Here is a 27,083-nt window from a genome sequence, read left to right as displayed (position 1 = left end):
ATTGACATTTGCTGTCTTAAAGAGACAGTATTCCTTGTTAGCTGAAACATCAGATTTTAAAATTAAGATCAAACATTACTTTGCATCACACATATTCTCAATTACATATAACATCGTTCAATTTTAGAACTCCAGTGCGCCATTCCAATCACTTTAGTAGATTATAGAAAACTTCCATTCCAAATACAATTCTGATTCAAGTACACAATTTGTGTCAAAGTAGTTCTGGATTTTATAGGATTCATGCTACTGCAGAAATTGTCTCTTTTTTTATTTGAGTGGCTGCAAGAATTATATTGCAGCACTTAAACTGATTTTTTTTTTACACAGGAAGTACATGAAGCTTTGCCTAAAGGCTTAAAGCATTTTAATAAGATACCGCATGTTGGACAGATTCGATCTTTTTTGACATTGTGTTGAACAACCTTGCTGGGCTAAAGGATACTGTCTCTTTAAGTCACCTTAAGATGCTCCTTCGCAAGTTCTAAATCTATATTCAGTGTAGACGAGTCTATGAACACAGCAACTCAACTATTTCGGAAGGAGGGTTGTGGCATATGTCTTGTAGCAACAGATCAGTACCAGGGGCTCAAAATCATTAAAACAGTGAAAAATAAACATATAAATGGGTATGTTTTCCACTCAATTGGTGCTTGTGTTCTCATTATTAATGCATGCCATTTTGTTTTATAGCGAAGTGCTTTGTATTAGATTATCTATTTAATACATAAAATAATTCATTAATTTTATCATTTCAGATTTTAATTAACATCGCATTAAGTTGATGCATTTTTAGTTAGTGAATGCTTCTCGTTGTCATGAATTTTCACGTTTCCAATTTGTTTTTCCTAATTAAGCATCAATCTGTAAAACGTGCTAAGAGCATATGCAGAACAAACTGCAGTTCTTCAGGCGGCTGAGATTTCTGATCCCCTGGTTTAATCACTATCGCTTGAAGTTGTTGCAAATGACACCATATGATAAGTACGTGCACAGGAATGACATCATACATACCCCTTATAGGAGGGTTCACGTTTGATTCCACATTCAGGTGAACGCTGCGATGTTCTGTGGAACCAGGACAACGAAATGAACTTTCAGAGATACACATACCCCCTAATAATATCAATAATACAGACACTGAGAATAGTAATAACAATCTGCCGACATTTGCAAATAGCAGCTAGGGTGATACTGCAGGCCCGTCTGAACAGCAGGCCGACTGTATGTGAGCTCATTACTATCTATGAAAGACAACACCCTTGTCCCATTGACGATAAACCAAAATACTGTTACTAGATTGGCTTAGCACATTTAATGCTTACATTTCTAGTCAAATAGGTTATGATTGGAAGCTCAAGAAGTAGCAAATTTCGCAACGGGTCTTCTTGTTTCACAATTACTGAATCCAGAGCCCAAACATGGATTCTAAAACATCTGGAAGGGGCCATCCCATTGACAGAGGAGCCTGTTTCACACCAACAGATTCACGTATAATGCACATCGTACCAATGCGTTACATTGACATTAACAGAGAGCGGATGACAAAACTGAACCAAGACAAGGTAAAACATGGTATGGGTCTTTACAGTGAAGATACACGGTCTGTCCTCAGACAGGAAATCTGTATTGCACTGCTTTACTATCCTGAATCTACAATTGCATCTTCTTGTTCTTGATGCCCTAAAGTATCAGTTATGTTAAATATTAACACTGTACCTCACAATATTGGTCGATTAGAAGACACTTTTCAGCAGAGTAATTCATAGAACACCGAACTAATATATTGGATTGTGTCATGGATATGTAGGATTTTGAATATTTGGATATAATGATTCTAATAGGGGATCATTAATTGCCAGAATGGAAAATACATGTTGTTAGCAAAAATGTCTATAAAGCAGACAGTGTATATTTCCAATAGAAACTCATTCTTTGTTTTACCTTGCCCTGATTCAAGTTTCTGGTATTCTTACTTAACATATTATATCACATCATGAATCACCACATATTCTAAAGCCAATCACAGCACTTTGTTTCTATTCTCAAGGCACCTTGTAATTCTGCTGACAACTGTTTGTGTCTGACTATCCTCAAGGACCCCTCCTACAAATGCTTTTTTTCTGGATTATCTTTTACCAATCAGGTAACAATTCCTTAAGATGAACCCAAACTACTTGACATATATAAGGCAAAAGAGATTGGTGTATTTTGCAAGACTTCAAATGGACGTCCAGAGAGGGGCAAATGAAGCTTGTGGTTATCCAAAATGTGAGACTTCCATTGGCCTTAGAAATTAATAATTCTCACAGAAAATAAATTCGATAAAGTGGTTTTATGTCTCAGAGAAGTTGGGCACAACCTTTCAGTGCAGTGAAACAGCAGAACAAAGGAGGGGAAGAGAAGACATCGAAGCAGCAGAGGAAAAGCAGACACAGCAACAGCTCCCCTAATGGCTCAGTGTGGAACTGAACCATACAGACCTGTAATAATCCCAAGTACGATCCCTATCGTGTGCTGATTTAGCTGATTCAGACAGGGTAGTGATAGGAGCACTATAATAGGCCTCAATGCATTGTACTGAGGGGGGAGAAAGGACAATTTAACCAGGGATTCCATCTCTGCTATCCAGCGACCCCTGAAAGTGCACCTGTGTAAAAGACAGGTGTGGATAGGATTGCCCTTGGGTGTGATGCCCCCATCCCTCCTATTTTTGTGCAGCCTGCCTGGTGTCACGAATAAAGAATGATTGTTTGGATGAGGTACCGGAGAGTGAGCAGCACTTGTGGGCCTACAGCCCAGCATGAGGTCAAAAAATAAAATAAGATACAAAGCAAAGAGAGTGAGCAGAGAGAAACAACTGCAGAGTAAACAGCAAGCTAGAAATATCAGCCCATGATTTGATAAAAAGGCTTGATTTGAGAGAATGTATAAAGAAAAAGGTGGTAGTCGTTTCTACGCGCTAGAATTTCCACATAGGTTCTCCCGATCCCCCATCGTAACTTCAGCGCTAGACTGATGACAACCCCAGAGAACTCGGGAAAAGCCTTGAGGAAATAGTGGACCGTAATTTACGGCCACTACAGGCGCATACAAGGTGCGCACGTTCCCGTATGTACCGTACAAGTTCTGGGTTTTTGCACGTGAATCACATGCGTGAAAACCCTGAACTTGTGATCTGTCAAGAATTTTCTTGGCAGATCGAATGCGTCCCCGGGAATAGAGCATCCAAGGTCAGAGGATTAGGTTATTTGCCCAACCTCTTCCCAGTGAATGTCCGTGAAATTCTTACGCCTGGTAAAAGCAGGCATAAGGCCTGTATTTTATAGCGTAAGGGTTTAAAAAAATAAAATAAAATGTTATCGATCATTTATACATTAAAAACGCTGTAAATAAGGTAATTTTATCTTTAGCTCCTTTAAAACATGTACATTTATTTTCCAAAAAATTAAATTTATGTTTTAAATATTTAATTAAATTCCATTTTAATTAATTTTAAAAACGTAATGGTTTTAAAAAATGTTTATTTGATGTCTAGATGTAATTTTGGGGGCATTCGCATTCATGTGTATGAATTTCTGTACATCCCTGTGCCTGTGGGATATGTGGGCCTCCCTCCCAGGACCACGAATCTCCGGACCACCAAGCAAGCGGGCATTTTATTTGCGGATTGGAGGCATTTCCCCATGGGAAGCCCCCGACCGCAAATTCGGGGCCGATAACCCTATATGCATTTTTGTGTGTCTGCAACCCCTTGTATTAACATGTAATGGACAAAAAAGAAGGAAATACGGGGAAGAAGTCAGGAGCACTGTCTTTACACAGTACTTTTTATTAGCCTGTGATAATTTACAATCTGTTCAGTGATCATTACTTGCTTTTCATTCGATTTTAATGGTTGCTTGGAATGATGCTTTGTGCAAAGGGTCATATATTGCATGGTTTGAATGGTGAAATTAGACCATATAAGCAGGATGGCACTATGTGTACATGGCCATATGACAGGTGGTGGAGCAACACTGGGTGAACTGAGCCATATGTCAGGTATTTGGGTTGGTGCTGTGTGAACATGGCCATACACTGTGTACCTGCAATAAAACCAGGTGAGAACAGAGCCATACAGTGAGCACTTGGAGTGATGCTGTATGTCTGGAATCATACAGTGGGTGCCTGTAGTTACTGGGTAAACTGCATCATTTAACCTGCAACTGCACAATTCCACCAAGCACTACATTGCACTGCAACATACTCAGATGCAACACGGGGCCCACACGATATTGGAAAGATAAAACAACATGAGCTGCCACAAATCAATAGATTGATTCTTTTAGCTTTTAGTATTTGCAATAATTTTTATTTTAGATGTATATTTTTTGTTTTAAACATATATTTTCAAAGTACGAAACAAAATCCTATGATAGAATCCTATGGCAACAAGGCATTAAAAACATCAAGGGCCGGATTTTCGTTTTGATTCCACCTCTGTTAGCGCATTGGAGGGGTGGTAATGGGTCTGGAAATGCTTTCCGCCTGGGCAGCCATCTTCCAGTGCCCCGCCGGAAAGTTTGGCGTCAGTTTTGCGGCGGAGCTGAACTGTACACCCGGAAGCATCCCAGGTTTCGACAGCGGTATGATATTTGGTTGAAGCAGCACCCGTAGCACTCCATAGTGAGACTGCCAGGGAAAGCTGGCAGTCAGAACTGTTCCGGCGGCAGTGAGGGAAGGAATGACTGCATGAGGGAAGTGGGATTGCTTTTTTCTTTTTGCGATTTATCTTTATTTGGGGTCAGTAATGTATTGGGAATGTTTTCTGTGGTTTGTGTACCGATTTTTTTTGTTCTTGCAGAGAGGCCTCTCTTAGAGCGCTACGAGGCTGGCTCTTTAGCAACAGATATTCAGTTGCTCACCCGGCCGAGCACCCTAAGAGAGGTGTGGAACTTCTCCCTTAGCATCTGCTCCACTCTCAGGGGCCCAGCTGCTGAATTTTGTGGCTGCCAACGCAAACCATTTCCCGGCACAAACATTATCGTTCTGCCGCCATTCACGCCCTAAGAAACCTCCAACTGAAAATCCAGCACCAGGTTCCTGATCATTAATCAGAAGCTCAGTCTTTGAAATACATCCAGAATTAAACTAAAGTCACAAAATCAGATCTCATTGTGCTTAGAGATATAGAGGAAAAAATTCCGTTGCATCCTGTTATGGGGTGGAAACACTCGTGAGGCACGAGACTGTGCGGCAGGCGCAGATCAATTGGGGTTACCGCCCTCGAAAGGAAGTGAAGCACAAAATAACACGCTCCATGTCCTTTCTGCGGCGCGAGCGGAGCGGGTCGGATGTATCTGGAGCGGGCTGCAGCACTATGCACTGGACCGTATAGCCTGCTGTGTAGGAAGGGTTCTTCCCTTACTTAAAGGGAAGGGCCCTTGTTGCAAAGTCTGCAGTATAAAAATGGCCCTATCTGGACCACCGGGGTGCGGGGTGCCATGCCAACAGCCCGCCACTCAAGCAGAGTGCCAGGTTGACCGATCGCGGCGCGGATCCCGCGTTTAAAGTCCCAATGGGGCGCTCTGCAAAATCGGCTGAATATTTTTTAAAGGCCCATATCTCCCCTTTAACGTGCCCCGCGAGCGGCCGGCCACCCGATGCGTGTCTTCTGAAGCTTTCACTGTCATCGCCTGGTGCAGCTTCAGGGGATGATACCCAATTTAGGGTCCGAGGCGCTAATGGGACGCTGCACATGGGCACTGGCACAACTACAGGTCACCACTGCCGCTATGGTCCCGCCGAATTTAGCGAGAGTCGTTAGCAGCGCCACGCCCGGACGAAAAATTGTTTGTGCCCGGTTAGCACCCCGTTAGTGAAGGCGCAAACGACCCAAATTTCGAGGCCATACTGTTTAATTGTTTTATTAAAAGTTTAGAAAAAATTGACACCTTAATTCCTACAGATTGTATTTGTGTTTTATATTTGTAATTATTTGATTTAATTTTACAAAAAATTACCATTTAGTGCAGTACATTGTCAGTAATCTCTTGAACTGTGCAAGTTTGATTACAATGATAGTCACGAGCTTAAAAAGGTGTTAGGTGTCAGAGACTTGAATACAAAATCTTGGCTGACACTTCAATGCAGTACTGAGGGAGTGCTGCAATGTTGGAGGTGCCAACTTTCGGATAAGACCTTAAAGACCTTAAACTGAGGCCCCATCTGCCCTCTTAGGTAGACGTAAAAGATCCCATGGCACTATTTGAAGAAGAGTACCACAGTTCTTCCTGGTGACCTGGCCAATATTTCTCCTTCAACAAACATCACTAAAACAGATTATCTGGTGATTATCTCATGCCTGTTTATGGGACCGTGCTGTGTACAAATTTGTTTTGCATTTCCCTACAATACAACACTGTCTACACTTTAAATGTACTTCCTTGGCTGTAAAGTGCATTGGGGCGTATTGAAGTCATGAAAGGTGTTATACAAATCTCAGCCTACAGTTTCTTCCTTATGCCTCTGGGAAGCACCTTGCGATGTTTTTTCTATGTTAAAGGAAATATATAAATGCAAGTAGTTGTTATATCTGGTCACGTCTTTTCGGCACAGAACCATAGAAGTGCTGAGGCGTGGACACAGGAGAGTGACCTTGGCTCCATTGGAGAAGCATCTGCTGTCCTCTCAGTAGTGAAGTGTAGAAGATAGAAACGAATGGGTTCCACAGGGGTGAATCATCATTATTTTTGTTAACTATTGGACACAGATGGAATTGAGTTATTGGATAAATTTGTTTTTTGTTCTCCATTTGGATTTGGTGTTTATATTGGTAGCGAATGAGGGCAAAACCCATATCTCTGGACCGAAGAAAGGTAATTGGATGATGGTAGTGAGCATAAGTATTGCGGGACTATTGGTGTATTGGAAACGGGAGGCTGATTCCTGTAAAGTGCTCTTTGATGAGCTTCTTTCCGAGAGCTGAGGGAACTAGTGGCACTGGTGATCGATGCCACTCCTGTTCTTTAAGCTGATCCTCCTCCTGCTCCTGCTGCACTTCTTGCTGCCTAGGTGGTGCGAAGGGCTGATCCCTCCATGCAAAGTTATGGAGTATGCATCAAATGAGCAAAAATCCAGAAACTCCCTCAGAGCTGTACTGCAAAGCTCTTCCTAAATGGTTCAGGCAGTGGAAGCGTTGCTTGAGCAAGATCGATGACGTTTCCGGTGGCAGGATAGTTCTCGTTGTAGGCTAGCTCTGCAGCCCTGCCCAGTTTCCTGATAGGTGTCATGAACCCGTCTGAAGTCTACCTCTTCACCCAGTAGCCAGCCTGCAACCTGATGGCCTGGTTGGAATAAAGGAGACAGAGAGGACTGGCACAGGACCAATGCATCATGGCTGCTATCAGGAAACCGGGCACAGACCTGCATGATACATTGCCAGGTGATCACAAACAAGCTGGACATTGAGGGAGTGGAATATTTTCTACTGAGAAAGATGCCAGGCTGGTGATGGGGAGCACATAGACTGCTTTCACATTGCTTTATGGCACCAAGGACCCTGATGAAGCCAGCAATTCAGGCAAAGCCGAGGGCTCTTTCATCCTGCTTTGCTCTGTCCATATTGAGAGAGATGTCGCTGCTCCTCCTGGCATAGATAGCCTCGGTGACCTCCCTAATACAATGATGAACAGCAATATTGCCGCTGATGAAACCTGCTGGAGCCTCGAAGGTGCTTGCTGCGTAAAAGTTAAAGGCCACAGTGACCTTGACAGTCGTTTGCAGTGCTGTCCATACCCGGTTTCAAGGCTTGAGTTGTGGCTGCTATAGGTGACATAACTTGATGACAGCCTCCTTTGTGAAGCGAAGGTACCCGAGATATTGCTCTTCAGTGAAGTTAAGGTAGGAGGAGTGCTCCCTGATCATATGCTGTGGGTATGGCGTCCTATGTAGCGTCCTTCTCCCCTCTCCCTCTTCTAGCTTCTCCTGTTCTGTCCTGTCTTCTTTGCTGCTCCCTTTCATCCTGCTGTTCTAAAGACAGCCCTACCAGACCACCCACAACTGCAGTACAACAAATGTAGAACCTTTATTTAAATATTGTAATGATTGTTTCAGGCGCCTACGGAGTAGCCCAATCCAATATGGCGAACGGCATACTTCTGCGTGGAATGGGCATGCGCATGTGTTGCCTGCTGTATTGCATACTTAGACACCTGCTTGGTGCCTGAAAAACAGGCATGGCACCAACAAATTTCTAGGCCTAGGAGTTCCATACAGAGTGGAAAAAGCCATAAAAACTGAACACGATTGAACTTGGAGAAGTTGTTTCCACCTATTTCTTGAATAATAAAGGTGGTGACCCTGATTTTGAGGGCAGATGTGAAAGATGGTGCATAATTTCTTTGATTTCCAACAAAAATTCATTTCCACATTCAATTGTAACTGCTTCAAGTGCTTTTTCAAAACTACTGGGTGTTACTGCCTGAATTGGATTTTCTTATTCTGGGATAGCTTGCTCAGCAGTACAGTTTACAAATATCCATGGAAAAATCAATATGTTTTAATTATAAGGAACAAAAGCAAGAGCAGATACAGATCTATTGTCTGTCTTTTAGGTCAGGAGGGTCACTCTGCAAAGAAATTGAGCTTTCAAAGGCTCAGAAATTGAATGCCTGCAGAGTTCACGGCTTTCTTTTGAACAAGGTTATCTTTAGTTCAAGTCACTTTTACCTACTGTTGTCCAGCTGAGATTACTTTTTTTTGTCCTTCACATTTTTCTTATAATTATGTAAAAGGGAAAATTTGGCGTTAGGGGAATATACAAAATGTTTTAAGTTAGTTATCCAGAAAAGCGGTATGGCTGAAATCCCATTTCCAGTACTCAATAAACATCACTGTATTTCAAGGTTTATGGGCACATTGGAATGTTATCCTATCTCTCTTGCTTGACCAGATGGCATTTTCCATTGTCACTTTTGACCCCTTGCCCTGTTTACCTGCCCCTCTGGGTTTCCTGTGATGGGACCTCCTGTAATTAACCACTCAGATATGTTATTTCCTTTATACACCCTTATAAAATGGACCACTACAAAGGCCGAGGTTAGCTCGTTTAAATTCCGAGGTGAGGTCCAGTCTTAACCATGTAATTATAACAAAGTCCGACAGCCCCAATAACCAGAAGGCCGTCAGGTCAGCACATTCTAGCAAGATGAGGTTACCCTAGGAAGGCCTGAACCTGGTCTGTCAATCCAAGGTATTACTGATAAGGTAACCAATCAGGAGTCGTGGGAGGTTGTATTGGGAAAACAAATGGTCTTTTGAACAGTGTGTAAAAGATGGCTGATTATGCCTTTCAGTGAGCGTTTCCACTCACAGGAGGCTGTGTTGAGAAATTGCTCCCGGACAGTTTGTGATTAAAAGATCGTTGAACCTTGTCTTCCTTCTCTGTCTATTAACTTCGAGTGTTGCTACACGGATTGGGACAAGTGTCGACCCCTTATATCGGGGGTCCGCTCGTGGAAAGAGAAGCCTTTCCGCTATCCCCCCACAATTTGGTGTTGCGAGCAGGGTGTAGACTTCCTGAACGGAACAATGATCCAGCTGTTGAGGTGAGTATGATTTGATTTACCACCTTCAAGTTAGAGTTGTGACATTGTAGACCGGAAGGGAAGAACATCTGTACAAAAGAACCAACTGTAGCAGGCCCCAGAGGGACGGAGGCAAAGGACAAGGACAATCGGGGGGTAAGAGGGGGTTGTAGGAGATGCGGCAGTGCGAGAGGGTACGACGCAAAGGGAAGACTATATAGACGACGTCCTCATGGGACGAGACATATTGACCCAGAAGCGGTACGGGCATATGGCGCAGAGACGAGATATATTGACTTGGAAGCATGGCGGTACGAGTGTACGGCGCAAAGGGGAAGACATATAGACAACATCCTGGCCGAGACGAGGCATATTGACCCAGAAGCGTGGCAGTACGAGTGTTAATGGTGCACTCAAGACAATAACAGGGGCAGTCAGGGACGATCGACTGGCAAGGGACCTTTTGTTTCAAACGGCAACTCATGCTGGAGGCATGGAGGCATACATTCAGCCGGAGTTTGCAGAGATGAGCAAAATACCTGCAGCGAGTTCATGTGGAGCACGTATACAGTTCATACACCAGGACGCCACCGATAATGATGAAAGTGCTCCTCAATGGCATCCCAGTATCAATGGAGTTAGACACGGGTGCCAGCCAGTCCCTGATGGGTATCAAACAGTTCGAAAAGTTGTGGGCATCCAAGGCCAGGAGGCCAAAATTATCGCCGATTGACGCACAGCTACGGACTTACACAAAGCAGATCATTCCGGTGCTAGGCAGCGTCACGGTAGTCGTGACCCACAAAGATTCGGAGAACAAGTTGCCACTCTGGATTGTCCCAGGGGGCGGTCCCGCACTACTGGGGAGGAGTTGGCTTGCTGTCATGAACTGGAAATGGGGCGATGTCAATGCAATTTCCTCTGTGGAGCGAGTATCATGCTCATAGGTCCTGGACAAATTTGACTCATTATTTCAACCCGGCATTGGCACTTTCATGGGGGCCAAGGTAGTGATTCACATAAACCCGGACGCCAGACCAGTACACCACAAGGCCAGAGTGGTGCCGTACGTGATGCGGGAAAAGATAGAAGGCGAATTGGACCTTCCTGTTGAGGGAAGGCATCATCTCGCCAGTCGAATTCAGTGACTGGGCGAGCCCGATTGTGCCGGTGCTCAAGGCGGATGGGTCAGTCAGGATATGTGGCGATTGCAAGGCCACCATCAATCGGGTGTCACTCCAAGACCTTACCCATTACCGAGAGCGGAGGATCTCTTTGCGACGCTATCCGGTGGCAAACTTTTTTCAAAATTGGACCTGACCTCAGCTTACATGACCCAGGAGCTGGCGAGTGAGTCGAAGAAGCTGACCACCATCATGACACACACGGGGTTGTTTGAGTACAACAGATGTCTGTTTGGGATTCGCTCGGCCTCCCCGATCTTCCAACGAAATATGGAAAGCCTCCTCAAGTCGATTCCAGGGACGGTGGTTTTTCAAGACGACATCCTCATTGCGGGTTACGATACTGAAGAACACCTCCACAACCTGGAGGAGATGCTACGCAGACTGGACCGGGTAGGTCTGCGACTGAAAAAGGCGAAGTGCGTCTTCCTAGCTCCAAAGGTAGAATTCCTGGGGATGAGGGTAGCAGCAGACGGGATCAGCCCTACTGCGTCCAAGACGGAAGCGATCCAGAGAGCATCCAGACCCCGTAACATGACGGAGCTGCGTTCGTTCCTGGGGTTCCTGAACTATTTTGGTAACTTTCTTCCCAAATTGAGCATGCTGCTAGAGCCGCTACATGTGCTCCTACGCAAAGGTCGCGAATGGGTCTGGGGGGACAGCCAGGAAAGGGCTTTTAATAGAGCACGCAATTTGTTATGTTCCAACAATCTGTTAACGCTATATGACCCATGTAAGAAACTTGTGTTAACGTGCGATGCGTCGTCCTATGGTGTCGGGTCTGTGTTGCAGCATGTCAATGCCAAGGGTCAGTTACAGCCGGTAGCTTATGCCTCCAGGAGTCTGTCCCAGGCAGAAAGGGGCTACGGAATGGTAGAAAAGGAGGCGCTCGCATATGTATATGCGGTAAAGAAAATGCACCAGTACCTGTTTGGCAGGAAATTTGAGCTGGAGACAGATCACAAACCCCTAACGTCCCTTTTAGCCGACAACAAGGCCATAAATGCAAATGCATCGGCCCGCATACAGAGGTGGGCACTCACATTAGCTGCTTATGACTACACAATTCGGCACAGACCGGGCACCGAAAACTGCGCCGATGCACTCAGCAGGCTCCCACTAGCCACCACTGAGGGGGCTACCGCGCATGGTCATGGCTGTTGAAGCTTTCGGAAGCGAAGGCTCACCCGTGACAGCCCGTCAGATTAAAGTCTGGACAAATAGAGACTCGCTATTATCTCTAGTCAAGAAATGTGTCCTGAATGGGGACTGGGCAGCCACGTACAGGGCATGCCCTGAGAAATTTAAACCATTTCACAGGCGCAAGGATGAACTCTCGATTCAGGCCGATTGCCTACTGTGGGGAAACCGCGTAGTCATGCCCCAGATGGGCAGAGAGGTGTTCATCAGAGAACTCCACAATGGACACCCGGGCATTGTCACGATGAAGGCAATTGCCAGGTCACACGTTTGGTGGCCAGGGATAGACGCAGATCTGGAACTTTGTGTTCGCAGGTGCAACACGTGTGCCCAGCTGGGCCATACGCCCAGAGAAGCCCCCCTTAGCCCTTGGCCATGGCCCGCCAAGCCTTGGTCACGCATCCATGTGGACTACGCAGGTCCTTTCATGGGGAAAATGTTTTTGGTTGTAGTAGACGCCTACTCCAAATGGATCGAGTGTGACATTTTAAATTCAAGCACATCCTCTGCCACGGTAGAAAGTCTACGGACAATGTTCGCCGTCCACGGTCTACCGGACATCTTGGTCAGCGACAATGGCCCGTGCTTCACAAGCACTGAATTCCAGGACTTCATGGCAGGCAATGGAATTAACCATGTTAGAACGGCCAGGCAGAACGAGCAGTGCAGATAATCAAACAGGGGATGCTCAGATTCCAAGGGAGTTCCCTACAAACCCGCTTATCACGCCTCCTGTTGGCCTATAGATCCAGACCACACTCACTCACAGGGGTTCCACCCGCAGAGCTACTAATGAAAAGGACGCTCAAAACCCGATTATCCCTTATACACCCCACCATGAAAGAAATTGTCGAGAGCAAGCGCCAGTCACAATATCACTACCATGACAGGAATGCGAGGGCGCGATGTATTGATGTAAATGATCCTATTTTTGTCCTCAACTACGCTGCAGGGCCCAAATGGCTCGCAGGCACTGTGGTTGCCAAAGAGGGAAATAGGATTCTGGTAGTTAAACTTACCAATGGACAAATCTGCCGCAAACATGTGGATCAAACAAAAAGGAGGTTCAGCAACCCCATAGAAGAAGCAGAGGAAGAACACGATATAGAGTTCACTCCACCACAGGTGACCGAACACCGGAACCAAAGGGAGGAGAGCCCAATCACTGTGGGCAGTCCGGACAGGCCTGAGGCACTGCAAACAGCAGACACTCAGGCCAGCGCCCAACAACCGGAGCCCCAACTCAGGCGCTCTACAAGGGAACGTAAACCACCAGAGAGACTCAACCTGTGATCCCAATAAGACTTTGCGGGGGGAGGTGATGTCATGTATTCAACCAGCATTGTAACCCATGTATAAACTGACCTAAGTTGTACACCGTGAGAACACTGACCACTAGGTGGGAGACACTCCTAACCTGGACCTTCAGGTATAAAAGGGGAAGCTCCACCCACCTTCATGACTTAAGTGCTAAGGAATAAAGGACAGGTCACAGACTGACCTTCTCTCAAGCATGGGCCTCGTGTGCATTTATACTTTGTACTAAGGACATATCAGAAATAGCCCAAGTAATTATCCCCACCTGCTATCGGGAACAAGTAAAAGAAATAGACACCCACACTAAATTGAACCAGAAACAACTGCCAGCGGCCCCCATCAATTAGAAACAGTGGGGGAAGCAGGGGTAGGACACCCGAAGTCTGTTATAACTACAACAGACTGACAAACATGGTGGAAGTGTAGAGAGAGGCTCTTTGTAATGCAAGAAATGAGGGGTTGAAGTTAGTTGCTACGGTGACCATTTAAAAAAAAAAGCAAGAAGCAATTTTAAAGGAGATGTTTAGTGGGGATCCAAACCATGAAGTGTAGGCATATAGCAGCAAAAAGTGCTAAAACCTAGAGAGGCAACAGATTATGGTGCAGATTATAAAACAAACATTAAATGGTACGACACTGAAAAGTGTAGAGGAACAAAGGGCCCTTGGAGTGTCGGTCCACAAACCGCTGAAGCCAGCAGGCTAGGTAGATAAGGTGATTAAGAAGGCATATGGAATACTTGCCTTTATTGGTCGAAGTATGGAATGCAGGAGCAAAGACCTCATGCTTGAACTTTGGAAAATTTTAGTTGGGTCACCACATTACAGGAAAGATGTGATTGCACTGAAAAGGGTGCAGAGGTGATTTACAAGAATGTTGCCTGGACTGGAGAATTTTGGCTGTGCGGAAAGATTCCAGGTGCTGAGTCTCTTTTCTTTGGTACAGAGGAGGCCTGAGGGGAGACTTTATTGAGGTGTATAAAATTAGGTGGGGCCTAGATAGAGTGACGGGAAGGTCCTGTTTCCTTTGGTGGAGATGTCAACAACCAACGAGCATAGGTTTAAAGTAATTGAAGCAAGGTTTAGAGGAGATATGATAGAGATTAGAAATTGAAAATTGATTTAAGGAATAATGGATAAATAGTTATGACTGAATCAAAAGGGGAAAAGGGAAGATCATGTTTCTTTCTTACTGTTCTCGTGTTTTTCTTTGATGTTTCAGTAAAGTTTTAGGAAAACATGTGCAACTGTTCCTTTGTTTGGCTGTGGCTCCTCCCCTTTTTCAAGTGGCACAGGGAAGTTTAATATTGGCGTTATTGAGGTTAATTAACCTATTACAAATCAAACTCTTAAAATTCTCTGCTATCATATGCAAAGTTGCTTTTCTGAATGTTGATTTTGAGAATAAAAACAGAGACTTTATAAAAGTAACATTTTTAACTGGAGAGTTTAAACTGAAAAAGGCTGTAGGCTAAGTCGACATTGATTGATGGTGTCTATGTTTGTCAGCTTTTGAAACTAAGGAAGTTAACTCTTTCACAGACAGCTGAGAACCCTGTTTTGGGAAGCCTTACAAATAGATTTTACTGGACCACTGCCCAGCCAAAGGGGAAAAATAATGAAGCAGGCTTGCGTCCTGTTCGAGATTAAACAAAAATTTCACATCCCATACCACCCGGAGTCCTCCGGATTGGTAGAGCGAATGAATAGGACCTTAAAAACAGCACTGGCTAAGGCAATCCAGGTGACCGGACAAGAATGGTTTGAGTTACCACCACGAATCCTAATGAAATTAAGAGCAACCCCTAACCAGACTATCGGACTGACCCCCTTTGAACTAATGACTGGAAGAGCAATGAAGGCTGCCAGAAGTATTGGTTACTGGGAGTGAAGACGTAGGACTCTACAAGGACAAGATACGGAGGTTAGTGATGGAACTCTGTAAACAATCACATGAGTTACGAGCGCAAGCCAGAGACCAACAAACTATTAGGGATTTAGAAAGGGACATGAAGGAACAAAAGGCTTAGGTACCACAAATAGGGAGTCAGGTCATGGTAAAGATAAATCCCGAAAGACCCGGGTTCTCACCAAAATGGACCGGACCCCACCAGGCGATCATGGTTAGGATACATGCGCCTGCATAGACATGGGAGGTATCGGCAAATGGAAACACTGGACTCAATTGAAAAGATATGGATCCTAACCAACCCGGTGGACACCGGAAAATGTTATGTTTTACAGGATTTTATCCTTTCTTGAAGTAGGAACACCTCTGACGGAGTAAGTAACGGACCTCAAGGTCTGAATTACAGGGATTCGGAAAAAATGAGTTGTGATCCGGATTCAGGAACCCTAATGGTGATAGTTGGCACAACGGTGGATTTAAATTGTAGCATTGAACTAACGGGCATAAAACAACTTAATAGAGAATCTAACCGACTGTGGGGGTGGACCACTAACAAGGGCATAACACTAGCAGTAAACGAGACCGCGGTGGGCTTTGTATTAGAGGAAGAACGAGGAAGTTGCAGCCACACAGAGGGGGTACAGATAAGGTGCACAGCCATCTTCACTCAATTTTCCAAAAAACCACGGCAAGGGGATACCAGGTGGAAGATATATCAGGCCTCCCCGTGCGTGGGTACCGAGCAGTGGTGTTGGGACATCCTTATCCAACATAGAACCCCCACAACTGCCCCGACAACCACTCTAGTGACAACGACTCTCCCCAGTACAACCATGCAAGCCTCTCCGACATGTCCACTCATGAGACCTGGAGCCAAAGGGGTGCTAGTAACAAAGGAAACTAAGGAGAAGATATATTTTGGGGTACATCAGCGAATACTTAGTCGTCTCAAATCTAACAGATATTACCCTTCCTAGCTTTTGTGGGAATAAAACGATAAGTCTATACCAGAATCTGACCCAATGAGTCCTCGAAGGCCCAGAATCCACGACCATGAGATTTCATATCAGAAAGGGAACAGAACGAGGTCGGACGAAAAGGGGATTATTGGAAACGCAAGGCACGGGTTATGCGGCGGGGGTCGCAACGGTAACTACTATAGACCTGTACGCAATAGACGACTGAGTTAACACTTGTAACACAAATCTTAAGGGGATTATTGGGGAGGGAAATAGATAGCCAAGCCCTACAAGCGCGGTTGGGAAATGGCGCCGAAGGGGAACTGTTACAAGTGGCCCACACATTACAAGAACATACCAAGACCATAAATTTGATCCACGCAATGGGAAACGACCTAAGTAAACGATTGCAAGCCGAAAGAGTTTGCTCCAAGTATGGGGCATGGATAATTAGAGAAGTACAAAATAACCTGGAGCAATTCCAAAATGGATACATATCAGATTGGATCCCGAACGACATATTTAATAATTGGACTCTAGACAAAAACATGAATAACACATGCGAGGTACGGAAAAATAGTCATGCATGGGTGCCAAAATTTAAATGTTTTACTGGACATGTGAATATGATCGGATTCGCGTTATCAATACCATAGTATGATTTAACAAAGGGAGACCTCTTATACCAAACTGATAATATTGGAGAAGTAAGAAACTGAACACGATTGCGTTACAATGAACCCTCCAGACATGTGATTAAAAATAACAATAGTACCAAAGGCATTGACATCACCGACTATTATAAAAATAACTAAGTGATTTTGTGTCGAGGTACACCAAGAATGACGGATAATGATTGCGGATTCCACCAAACTAATGGATGTTCATTGAGTATTACCCCCCTGGGACGTGATTCCGAAACAATCGCCGCTCCACAAGGGAAGAGAGACTGATGCGTAAGTATAGGAGCAACCAATCTGATGATTAAGACCAAGGGAGGAGTCACCCCCTGCACCATCGTCAGATCTAACTTTTGTTTCAGCCCCATAGGGGAGATAGACATAAATGGATACCGCATACACCCCGAAACAACGGAAATTGTCCACGGGACAGTCATGGACATCATCCGAGAAGGATACGAGAAAGCGGTATGGGAACCGCAAGGAAGGCAAATATCTGATCTAAATGAGGAATGACTGCAACTGGTGCAAGGAATCCAAAACCAAAGATGACAGTATATCCGGCTAATGGAAGAAATAAACAACCTACAAGGAGACACTAATGCGATGCTGGCTAATCAGTCTTGGCACTCAAAACTCTGGGACATTGGACAATATTCAGATCCACCCATGGAGAAGGATTATATCACATGTACTTGTTGTAATACAGGGTCTGTTACTGATAATATTGGTGGGGTTAACCTGTGCACGAGTCAATCGGGGCAGGTGACATGCTATGGCACGCACCGTGGTTAATGCAATGAGGGACAGAAATTCGAACAGAACAGCAAAGGACTTACCTTATATAGCTCTGGGAGGAAAGTCATAGGAGAGCCTGAAATTTGAGAAATGGCCACCATGACGGACCCACAGGGAAGTAGTTTTCGGGGAATATGGCCTACTTGGCGTATAGCCAAGGGCTAAATGGGGGAATTGTAAGAGGGAAAATTTGGCATTAGGGGAATATACAAAATGTTTTAAGTTAGCTATCCAGAAAAGTGGTATGGCTGAAATCCCATTTCCAGTACTCAATAAACCCCACTGTGTTTCAAGGTTTATGGGCACATTGGAATGTTATCCTATCTCTCTTGCTTGGCCAGATGGAGTTTTCCATTTTCACTTTTGACCCTTTGCCCTGTTTACCTGCCCCTCTGGGTTTCCTGTGATGGGACCTCCTGTAATTAACCACTCAGGTATGTTATTTCCTTTATACACCCTTATAGAATGGACCACTATAAAGGCCGAGGTTAGCTCGTTTAAATTCCGAGGTGAGGTCCAGTCTTAACCATGTAATTATAACACAGTCCGATAGCCCCAATAACCAGAGGGCCGTCAGGTCAGCACATTCTAGCAAGATGAGGTCACCCTCGGAAGGCCTACACCTGGTCTGTCAATCCAAGGTATTACCGATAAGGTAACCAATCAGGAGTCGTGGGAGGTTGTATTGGGGAAACAAATGGTCTTTTGAACAGTGTGTAAAAGATGGCTGATTATGCCTTTCAGTGAGTGTTTCCACTCACAGGAGGCTATGTTGAGAAATTGCTCCCGGACGGTTCGTGATTAAAAGATCGTTGAACCTTATCTTCCGTCTCTGTCTATTAACTTCGAGTGTTGCTACACGGATTGGGACAAGTGTCGACCCCTTATATCAGGGGCCTTTCCACTATCCCCCTACAATTAATAGAATTATATATCATTTACTTTCTAAGAGTTGATCTTATGCTTTTTCTTGTTGGCATTAAAACCCCATGTATCTGTGGCAAATCACTTTGTGCTAAGGCATTACCTGTTTCAATCTTTTACCCTTGACTTCACAATTCAAATTTGACCTGCCAAAATTTAATTTAATGTGTAGGTAGGCTGCAGTTATCAGCCTTAGACTAATATCTGTAGAGTTCACATAAACAGTTCTCAGCGTTATACTGCAGACTGTGCCTTGCGCTTAGTGATATAACAACTGTGCATGCCTGACCTGGGATAGATGTGCAGAGTTCAAGCTGCTAATTTAGGTGAGTGTGGACAAGCCTACTTTCTCTAAGTTAAAAGAAAATTGGAATGTTCACTAGAAGTGCTGTGAATTGGCTGGGGTATTTTTAAAATGCAGCTTTGCACTGAACTAAAGTTATACTAAACTTGGTGCAAAAACCCAATCAGCGTGTGAACAGAGTAGGCCTCAGGCCTCTATGCCCTATGGTATGCAACGTGTGCACAGTCCATGATCCTTTAAGCAAAAATCTAGTTTCCCACTTAACTGTCAGCTTGGTAGCACTCTCACCTCAAGACAGAAGTTTGTGGGTTCAAGTCTCACCATAGTACTAGCACATAATCTAGGCTGACACTTAGTGCAATACCAAGGGATTGCTGCATTCACGGAAGTACTGTCTTTTGGATGAAAGGTTAAATCAAGGCCCTGTCTGGCTGTTCAGGTTGATGTAAAAGATCCCATCACACTATTCAGAGAAGAGCTGGGAATCCTCCCAGAGTCCTGACCAACATTCTTCCCTCAATCAATACCACCAAAGACAGATTACAAAATCTTTCATCTCACTTACTGTTTGTTTGTGGGACCCTTTTTTTCACAAATTGGCTATCATGTTTCAAAAATGTGAAAATGGTAAGTTCTCTTAATTTTGGGTTTATAATGTGAAAACTTGAGTTACTAAACTGTTCAGTAAACTGTCATTCCCAAAGAAAACATTAGAGCATAGAAATTTCAGTTGCCCTTAAACTAGAATTGGGATAAATCTGCGATAGTGTCCCAATAATACCATCAGTTTGGTATAGCGCTTGCTTACTGCCCTTAACAAAATTGTTCAAGAGTGCTCATTCAATTCATGCGAAAAGTCGATTAAACTGGCAAATTGGACAATTAAGAGTCAAGTATTCTGTATTGCTGCACTAACACATGCTCATTCACTTACTCATCTTGCTCAGGAATACAGCCAGCCAACATAAAACACCAGTGACCATTAAAGTCAGCATGGCCCTCAAGTTTTACCAGTCTGGTTCCTTCCTAGCCAGCAATAGAATCATAGAAAAACGTATGACACAGAAGGATGCCATTCAGCCCATCGTGTCCATGCCAGTCGAGAAAGAGCTACCCAACCTAATCCCACCTTCCAGCACTGGGTCCATAGTCCTGTAGGTCATGGCCCTTTAAGTGCACATCCAAGTTATTTTTAAATGTGATGAGGTTTTCTGCCGCTACCACCCTTTCAGGCAGTGAGTTCTAGACCCCTACCGCTCTCTGGGTGAATTTTTTTCCCCTCATCTGCCCTTAATCCTTCCACCAACTACTTTAAATCTATGTCCCTGATTATTGACCCCTCTACTCAGGGAAATAGGGCCTTCCTATCCACTCTATCAAGGCCGCTCATAATTTTATACACCTCAATTAAATCTCCCCTCAACCTCCTCTGTTCCAAGGGAAACAACCCCAGCCTATCCAATCTGTCCTCAAAGCTAAAATGTTCCGGTCCTGGCAACATCCTCGTAAATCTCCTCTGTACCCTCTACTCTGAATTGTTTGTGTATTCACTGACTGCAGGTGTAGCAAGCAGGAAATGAAGCCATTATTCATCAAGACTGATGACTTCATCATTTTACAACAGTATGTGAGGGAAACACCATTCTATGGAACTGCTGGCTTTCCCAGACCAAGGATCACAGACTGTGCCCATGTTGTCCAGGATCACAGACTGTGCCGATTTTGACCAGGATCACAGACTGTGCCCATGTTGTCCAGGATCACAGACTGTGCCCATGTTGTCCAGGATCACAGACTGTGCCCATGTTGTCCAGGATCACAGACTGTGCCCATGTTGTCCAGGATCACAGACTGTGCCGATTTTGACCAGGATCACAGACTGTGCCCATGTTGTCCAGGATCACGGTCTGTGCCCATGTTGTCCAGGATCACAGACTTTGCCCATTTTGCCCAGGATCACGGACTGTGCCCATGTTGTCCAGGATCACAGACTTTGCCCATTTTGCCATTTGATGGTTTGCAACTAGCAACACAGAATCAAGCACGGTGCTTCGCCAGAAGCTCCCACGGCCCTTTAATTTGAAGCCAAACACTGTGGCATCTTCATTTGAGTAGAATTAAGAGTGAAAAGAAGACTTCATGGAGGCCAAGGCTACCCATTGTAGCCAAGGCTCCGAACACTGTAGCAAAGACTGATATGCCAGGCTCGAATCTAGATGCCTTCCAAGAAGTGCCACAAGAAACCATTTCTTAAATGGGTAAACCACATTGCCAAGTATGCAAGCCATCTTGTCCCACATTTTCATGCTCAACTCTTCCTCTAGTATCATCTTACATTAGCCTCCTAACTAGTGACAAATCAGTATTCAGCATAATTTTAAAAATCAATTGACATCACCTGTAATTTCCTCTGTTGTGCAATGTATGGCAGTTGGCATGGTGCTTTGTTCCAGTTATGTGACACATAACCTACCAATCCTTCCAGTGATCCCCTTGTGGAAGGAGCAAATGTGTTGGCAGGGTGCAATGTTTCACTGACAGCCTGATGGGACTCTGGTGATTCTAGAACTCATTGGACAGTGCATTGCAGAACACGGAGGTTAATCCTACTTGCCTACTCCTATCCCAATTGGAGCCAGTTAAATCAGCAAGAACTAGAAATCAAACCTGGAACTCTCCTGTTATGCATGGTTCAGGCCACTTAATGGAGTCTCTCAGACAATGCTTTTAAGTTGCAGTGTTTTTCCTTTCTTAATATCCAGTTTGTTAATATTTCAGGAAAATCCTCTTTTTCAGAATTCTAAGTGCAACATTCTCGATGTTCTAATCTAACAGTCAATGAGACTCAATGTGCAGAAAATGTTCTTTGATTTGATTCCATAAAGAATGCATAATAAGAATGAATATTCTGCCCTTTGTACAATCAACCTTCAGTAACAATGTTAGACAAATCCTCTTGGTTGCCTTTTCTGGATGGTGAGCATCAATCAAGCTGCTCAGGCTTTTTGGTGTCTGTACTAATTCAATATAAGGCCAGTTAATGCTTTTACAGGAGCATTTTAACTCCATTTGACTCAATCAGTCTTCTACAATTAACAGTTACAGTAAAATATTTTGCAATTTTTGAAATATATGTGTAATATCATTTATAAAGGGTCAGGCCATGCTGACCAATCAGTAGCAATATTTTGTGATGCAATGTGATGAACTCGAACTTGGAGGCCTGGTTGGGTTACCTTTTCTCCAGGGTGAACATAGCTCTTTATCACAGGCAATTGTCAATTAGTCCAATCAACTTTATTTCCAACAAAAGTTTTGATGGCACAACGTTTCAAGAGACACGTTGGACGAAATTCAGGGTCCGTATAAAGCCCATTACGGCCGTTTTGCGGCGGCCATGTGGCAGAATTAAGTGGCCGCCACGTTGCAGTCCATTGGCTGCCCCGACCCAAATTCAGCTCGGGGATTTTTCGGCCTGTCCCCACTTCTGCCGACCACCGCAAGCGCGTCATCAAAGCGTGCACCGCCGCTCTCCCGCATTTACATTTTCATCCATCGCAAATTTAGGTAAAAAAAATCCGTGAGCCGCTGGACGGTGCACCTGACAGCTTTTTCCCGATCAGCCGGCAAATTATTTCCCCGGGTTCAGCCAGGTCGCCAACAGGCAGCCTGGTATGCCCTCTTGAATGCCAGGCCGCTGGCCCGGCAGAAACTCTCCCTGGTGGCCCAATGGCTGAAGCTAAAAATGCCCGCTTCTCTCCCCTTTAACGGAGGGGAGAGAGCGTGGTGATGCGCACGTGCTGTGACATCACCACCGCTCCTGCCCCAACTTGCGCCCCTCAGCATGACTTACCGCTGCATTTCCGCCCCCACTATGACCGACTTCTGGTCCGACATCAAAAAAATTTCAAAGTGCCTAAAATCGATCCAAAGTCTGCCTCATCGCTCCCGACGGAAAAACCAGGTAAGAAATCATTGGTGTGCCAGCTTTCTGCGTGCCTGAATTTCGGCCCCAAGAGCTTAAACATTTATAACATTTTAAATAAAAGGTTACTAGACCTTGAAAATTATTCTTCTCAAGGAGACTAGAAGGATGAAATTCAGTGACCTGAATTATCCTGTGCTTTTAATTAAGAATTTGTAGGAGGTTTATGGTAAGAGTTGCAATACTTATTTACCTTGGTAATGAAAGGGGATCGAGTTAGCTCTGACTCATCCTTCGGGACAACTTGGCAACTGCCCCAAAGTTCTATTACACAAAGTAAACCTTCAACAGTCATTTTTAAAACACAGGTAATACTCCTCTACCTGAATCATAAATAGACTAAGTACTTGTGACAGAGCTATAATGTGGTGGAAGAGGGTGCAAAGTGTATAAAAACATCACTAAGTACTGGGACAGAGTTCCAACTTTACTACTCCTTTACAGATTGAGAGGAGTAATTAGAACATGTGAATTCCTGCCGCAAGGTTCTCTATATTCAATCATTCAGAATGTTGAACTCAGATGAGAGGCCTTTGTAGATAAGAGCCCAAAGCTCTACAGCAACAGTATGAGCATTCAGGATAGATACTCTCACTGCACTCGGACCTGTGCCACTGAGAGTTCTGTTGCTGGTAAAAAAAAAAGACTTGCATTTACATAGCGCCTTTCATGACCACTGGATGTCTCAAAACGTTTTACAGCCAATGAATACTTTTGGAGTGTAGACACTGTTGTAATGTGGGAAACGCGGCAGCCAACTTGCGCACAGCAAACTCCCACAAACAGCAATGTGATAATGACCAGATAATCTTGTTTTTATTATTTTAATTGAGGGATAAATATTGGCCAGGACACCAGGAATTACTTCCCTGCTCTTCTTCGAAATAGTGCCATGGGATCGTTTATGTCCATCTGAAAGAGGAGAGAGGAACTCAGTTTAACGTGTCATCCAAAAGGCGACACCTCCGACAGTACAGCACTCCCTCAGAATGTCAGCCTAGATTTATGTGCTCAAGTTCCTGGAATGGGACTTGAACCTACGACCTTCTGACTCAGAGGCAAGTGTGCTACCCACTGAGCCACAACTGACACTTGGTAACCCGAGAGTTGCCATGTGCTCCATGGTAGACTGCAGTGCAGAACATTAATTCTCAATGACTGCACAGCATCAGCTATTGGACGACTCTGAACTTTAAACTAAACCTTGCAGGGTATTCCTGTATGCAGTCCTATTCAAATACAGCATTGGGCCATGCTTGTAGTGAGTCTAAAAGTGCCGGCCTCCCACCTTGCACCTTCTGTAAACCTGAGCTCATCCAAAACTCTGCTGCCTGTGTCCTACCTCGACCAAGTCCTGTTCATCCATCACCCCTGTGCCCACTGGCCTACACCTTGATATTAAAATTTTCATCCTTGTTTTCAAATCCCTCCATGGCCTTGCCCCCCCGCCCCCCCCCCCCCCCCCTTCCCCATCTCTGTAATCTCCTCCAGCCCCACATCCCTCTGACATCTCTGCACTCCTCCAATTCTGGTCTCTTGTGCATCACTGATTTTAATCACTGCACTCTTGGGGCCCAAGTTTCAGCCTCAGTTGCTCCTGATTTTTTGGAGCAACTGGTGTAGAACGGAGTATCTTAGAAATTCAAATTCTCGGCATTTAGTTTGCTCCAGTTCTGTCAGTTAGAACAGTTTCACTTTGGAACAGAATTTTTTTTTCAAAGGGGGCGTGTCCGGCCACTTACGCCTGTTTTCAAAGTTTCAGCAGTGAAAACTTACTCCAAACTAACTTAGAATGGAGTAAGTGAAGATTTTTGTACGCTCGAAAAAACCTTGTTTACACTTTAGAAAATCAGGCGTAGGTTACAAATCAGGCGCAGGGAACGGGGGGCGGGGGGGTTTAAAGGGATGTTTACAAACATTACACACTTCAGTTTTACAAATAAAGAGCCATCATCAATAATAAATGATAAAAACATCAATAAATCAACCAATAAATCAATCAAAAAAATTAATAAGAAATAATTTTTTTTTAAAAATCAATAAATAAAATATTTTCTACTTACCGACTGCAGCACCGGGAGCCCTCCAACAGCGTGCTGGAATGCGCCCCCCCCCCCCCCCCCCTCTGCTGTCAGTGTCTCTATCTCTCTGTCTGTCTGTGTGTGTCTCTCACTGTCTGTCAGTGTCTGTGTTTCTGACAGCAAGGGGAGGGGAGGGGGAAGGGGGAGGGGGGAGGGGGAAGGGATAGGAGGGAGAGGGGAAGGGGGAGAGGAGAAGGGGGAGAGGGGAAGGGGGGAAGGAGAAGGGGAGAGGGGAAGGGGGGAAGGAGAAGGGGGGAATGAGAGGGGGGAAAGGAGAAGGGGGTAGGAGGGGGGGGAGAGGAGAAGGGGAAAGGGGGGGAGAGAAGAAGGGAGGGAGAAGGGGGGGAAGGAGGGGGGGAAAGGAGAAGGGGGAGGGAGGCTGAACGGACCATTCACTGAACCATTCACTGTGTTGGCACTAGGTCCGTGCAGCTGAGCTGATCTCCAGTCGTTTTGGTTAATCCTTGCCACTGGACCAAGACCAAGCTCTGTCAAGCCCGTTTGCTGGCTGGGGTGCAACAGCCACCACACGTTAAAAAGCTCCACGCACAGGCATCTTCCACCCTTCAGGATGTAGTTCGGGATCTGGAATATCACTGAAACACCTGTGAACTCATCCGCTTTCGGCGTGGAAGCTGGCCTTCCTAATTTCGAGGGACTGCCTATGATGATGATGATGATGGTATCGGCGAATGATCAGGATTGTAATTCTCTGCCCCAGAGAGCTGTGGAGGCTGGGTCATTGAATACATTTAAGGTGGAGATAGACAGATTTTTGAGCACTAAGGGAAAAAAAGGTTTGAGGAGCGGGAAGAAAAGTGAAGCTGAGTCCATGATCAGATCAGCCATGATCTTATTAAATGGCGGAGCAGGCTCGAGGGGCCAGGTGGCCTACTCCTGCTCCTATTTCTTATGTTCTTATCACACAGTTTACACACTCAACTAAGAACAGGTGTATTGGGGTTAACAACATATGTGATTTCTCCCAAAAGCTTTTGTGGCCCTTAGTTAGCATCAAGTAATGCATCAACAGCATTACTGGGCTCTAAAGCCAGCTCAGAATTCAGTAGATTAAGCAGAGTGCCATAGAATTATAGGCATTGCAAAAACACACGAGATGAGGCAGCAGGACCCAAGGCGAGAAACATTTTGTTGGGAAAAATACATTGTGCATAACATACTAAAGCTAATTACTTTGCTTCCAGGGTGTACACACCCAAAAATGAAAAGGAAGAACAGTCTGTAAACATTGTGATATTTTGCTAAATAATAAAGAAAAGCAATCTGTTAACTGCATCTTAAACACTTAATCAGCCATGACATTGTTTGACTTCCATTTCTGGAATGCAAGTTGATTTGTAATCAGCCTGTGTTTGGGAAACAGCACCACCAACTGACATTTATATAGCACTCCCCATGAGAAAAAAATACTCCATACGATGTTACAAGGGGAAAGATACAAACCCCCTTCAAAACTTGGATTTATACAATGCCTTATCACAGCTCTCAAAAATATCTCAAAGCTCTTCATATACAATGAATTACTTTGACGTGCTGTGACTTATTATATAAGCAACCATGCTAGCCATTTTGTATATTACCATATCCCACAAACAGCTGTGATGCTATTTCACAAACGTGGGGAGGAGACTTGGAGAACTCACCTCTGTTCTTTGAATAGTGCCATAAGATCGTTAATGTCAATCTGAAGCAACACACAGGGCCTCAGTTTAGCATTTCACCCCAAGGATAGCATCTCTGGCAAAACAGCCCTCTCTAAATACTGAACTGCAGTGTCATTCTATGATAAGTACTCAACTATCTGACTCAGTGCAGGGGCCATGCTAATCTTCTCTGTATCGTTCCAATTTTAATATATGTGCTGCTGAAGCAAGCACGACTGCTTCACGAATTTGCATGTCATCCAAGCGCAGGACCCAGCCTCCGGATCTCTCCGGACCTCCGCTCCTCCCGGCCCTCGCCGCTCCTCCCGGCCTCCGGACCTCCGCTCCTCTCGGCTCCTCCCGGCCTCCGGACCTCACCATTCCCGGCCTCCAGACCTCCGCTCCTCCTGGCCTACGGACCTCGCTCCTCCCGGCCTCTGGACCTCGGCGCTCCTCTCGGCCTCCGGACCTCGCCACTCTCGGCCTTTAGATCTCCGCTCCTCCCGGCCT

General features: G+C 44.9%; 1 protein-coding gene and 1 non-coding gene across 4 annotated transcripts in view; both read right to left on the bottom strand.

Moving 5' to 3' along the window:
• LOC139265738 (protocadherin-9-like) overlaps window positions 1-22,630 on the bottom strand; it is a 93,548-nt gene extending 70,918 nt beyond the window's left edge. The window contains exons 1-2 of one of the 3 annotated variants that reach the window (XR_011593620.1): window positions 22,080-22,630; window positions 1,015-1,068 (exon numbers count right to left, since the gene is read on the bottom strand). Coding sequence is in view for 2 of the 3 variants with exons in the window: in XM_070883064.1 (XP_070739165.1) it covers window positions 1,015-1,116; window positions 21,242-21,281 (142 nt within the window). In the remaining variant the exon portion in view is untranslated. Of the gene's footprint in view, window positions 1-1,014; window positions 1,117-21,241; window positions 21,436-22,079 lie in introns of those variants that run through there. The other 2 variants (XM_070883064.1, XM_070883065.1) reach the window with 2 other exon arrangements.
• Window positions 22,631-26,705: 4,075 nt separating this feature from the next.
• Window positions 26,706-26,807, bottom strand: LOC139266473 (U6 spliceosomal RNA). The gene has a single exon (XR_011593717.1). It is a non-coding gene; the product is annotated as a U6 spliceosomal RNA (small nuclear RNA).
• Window positions 26,808-27,083: the final 276 nt, after the last annotated feature.

Source organism: Pristiophorus japonicus, chromosome 6 (genome assembly GCF_044704955.1).
Source record: "Pristiophorus japonicus isolate sPriJap1 chromosome 6, sPriJap1.hap1, whole genome shotgun sequence".
In the NCBI taxonomy this organism is placed as follows: Eukaryota; Metazoa; Chordata; class Chondrichthyes; family Pristiophoridae; genus Pristiophorus; species Pristiophorus japonicus.
Note: the sequence above shows the minus strand (reverse complement) of the source record. Positions and strands in the feature narration are given on the sequence as shown.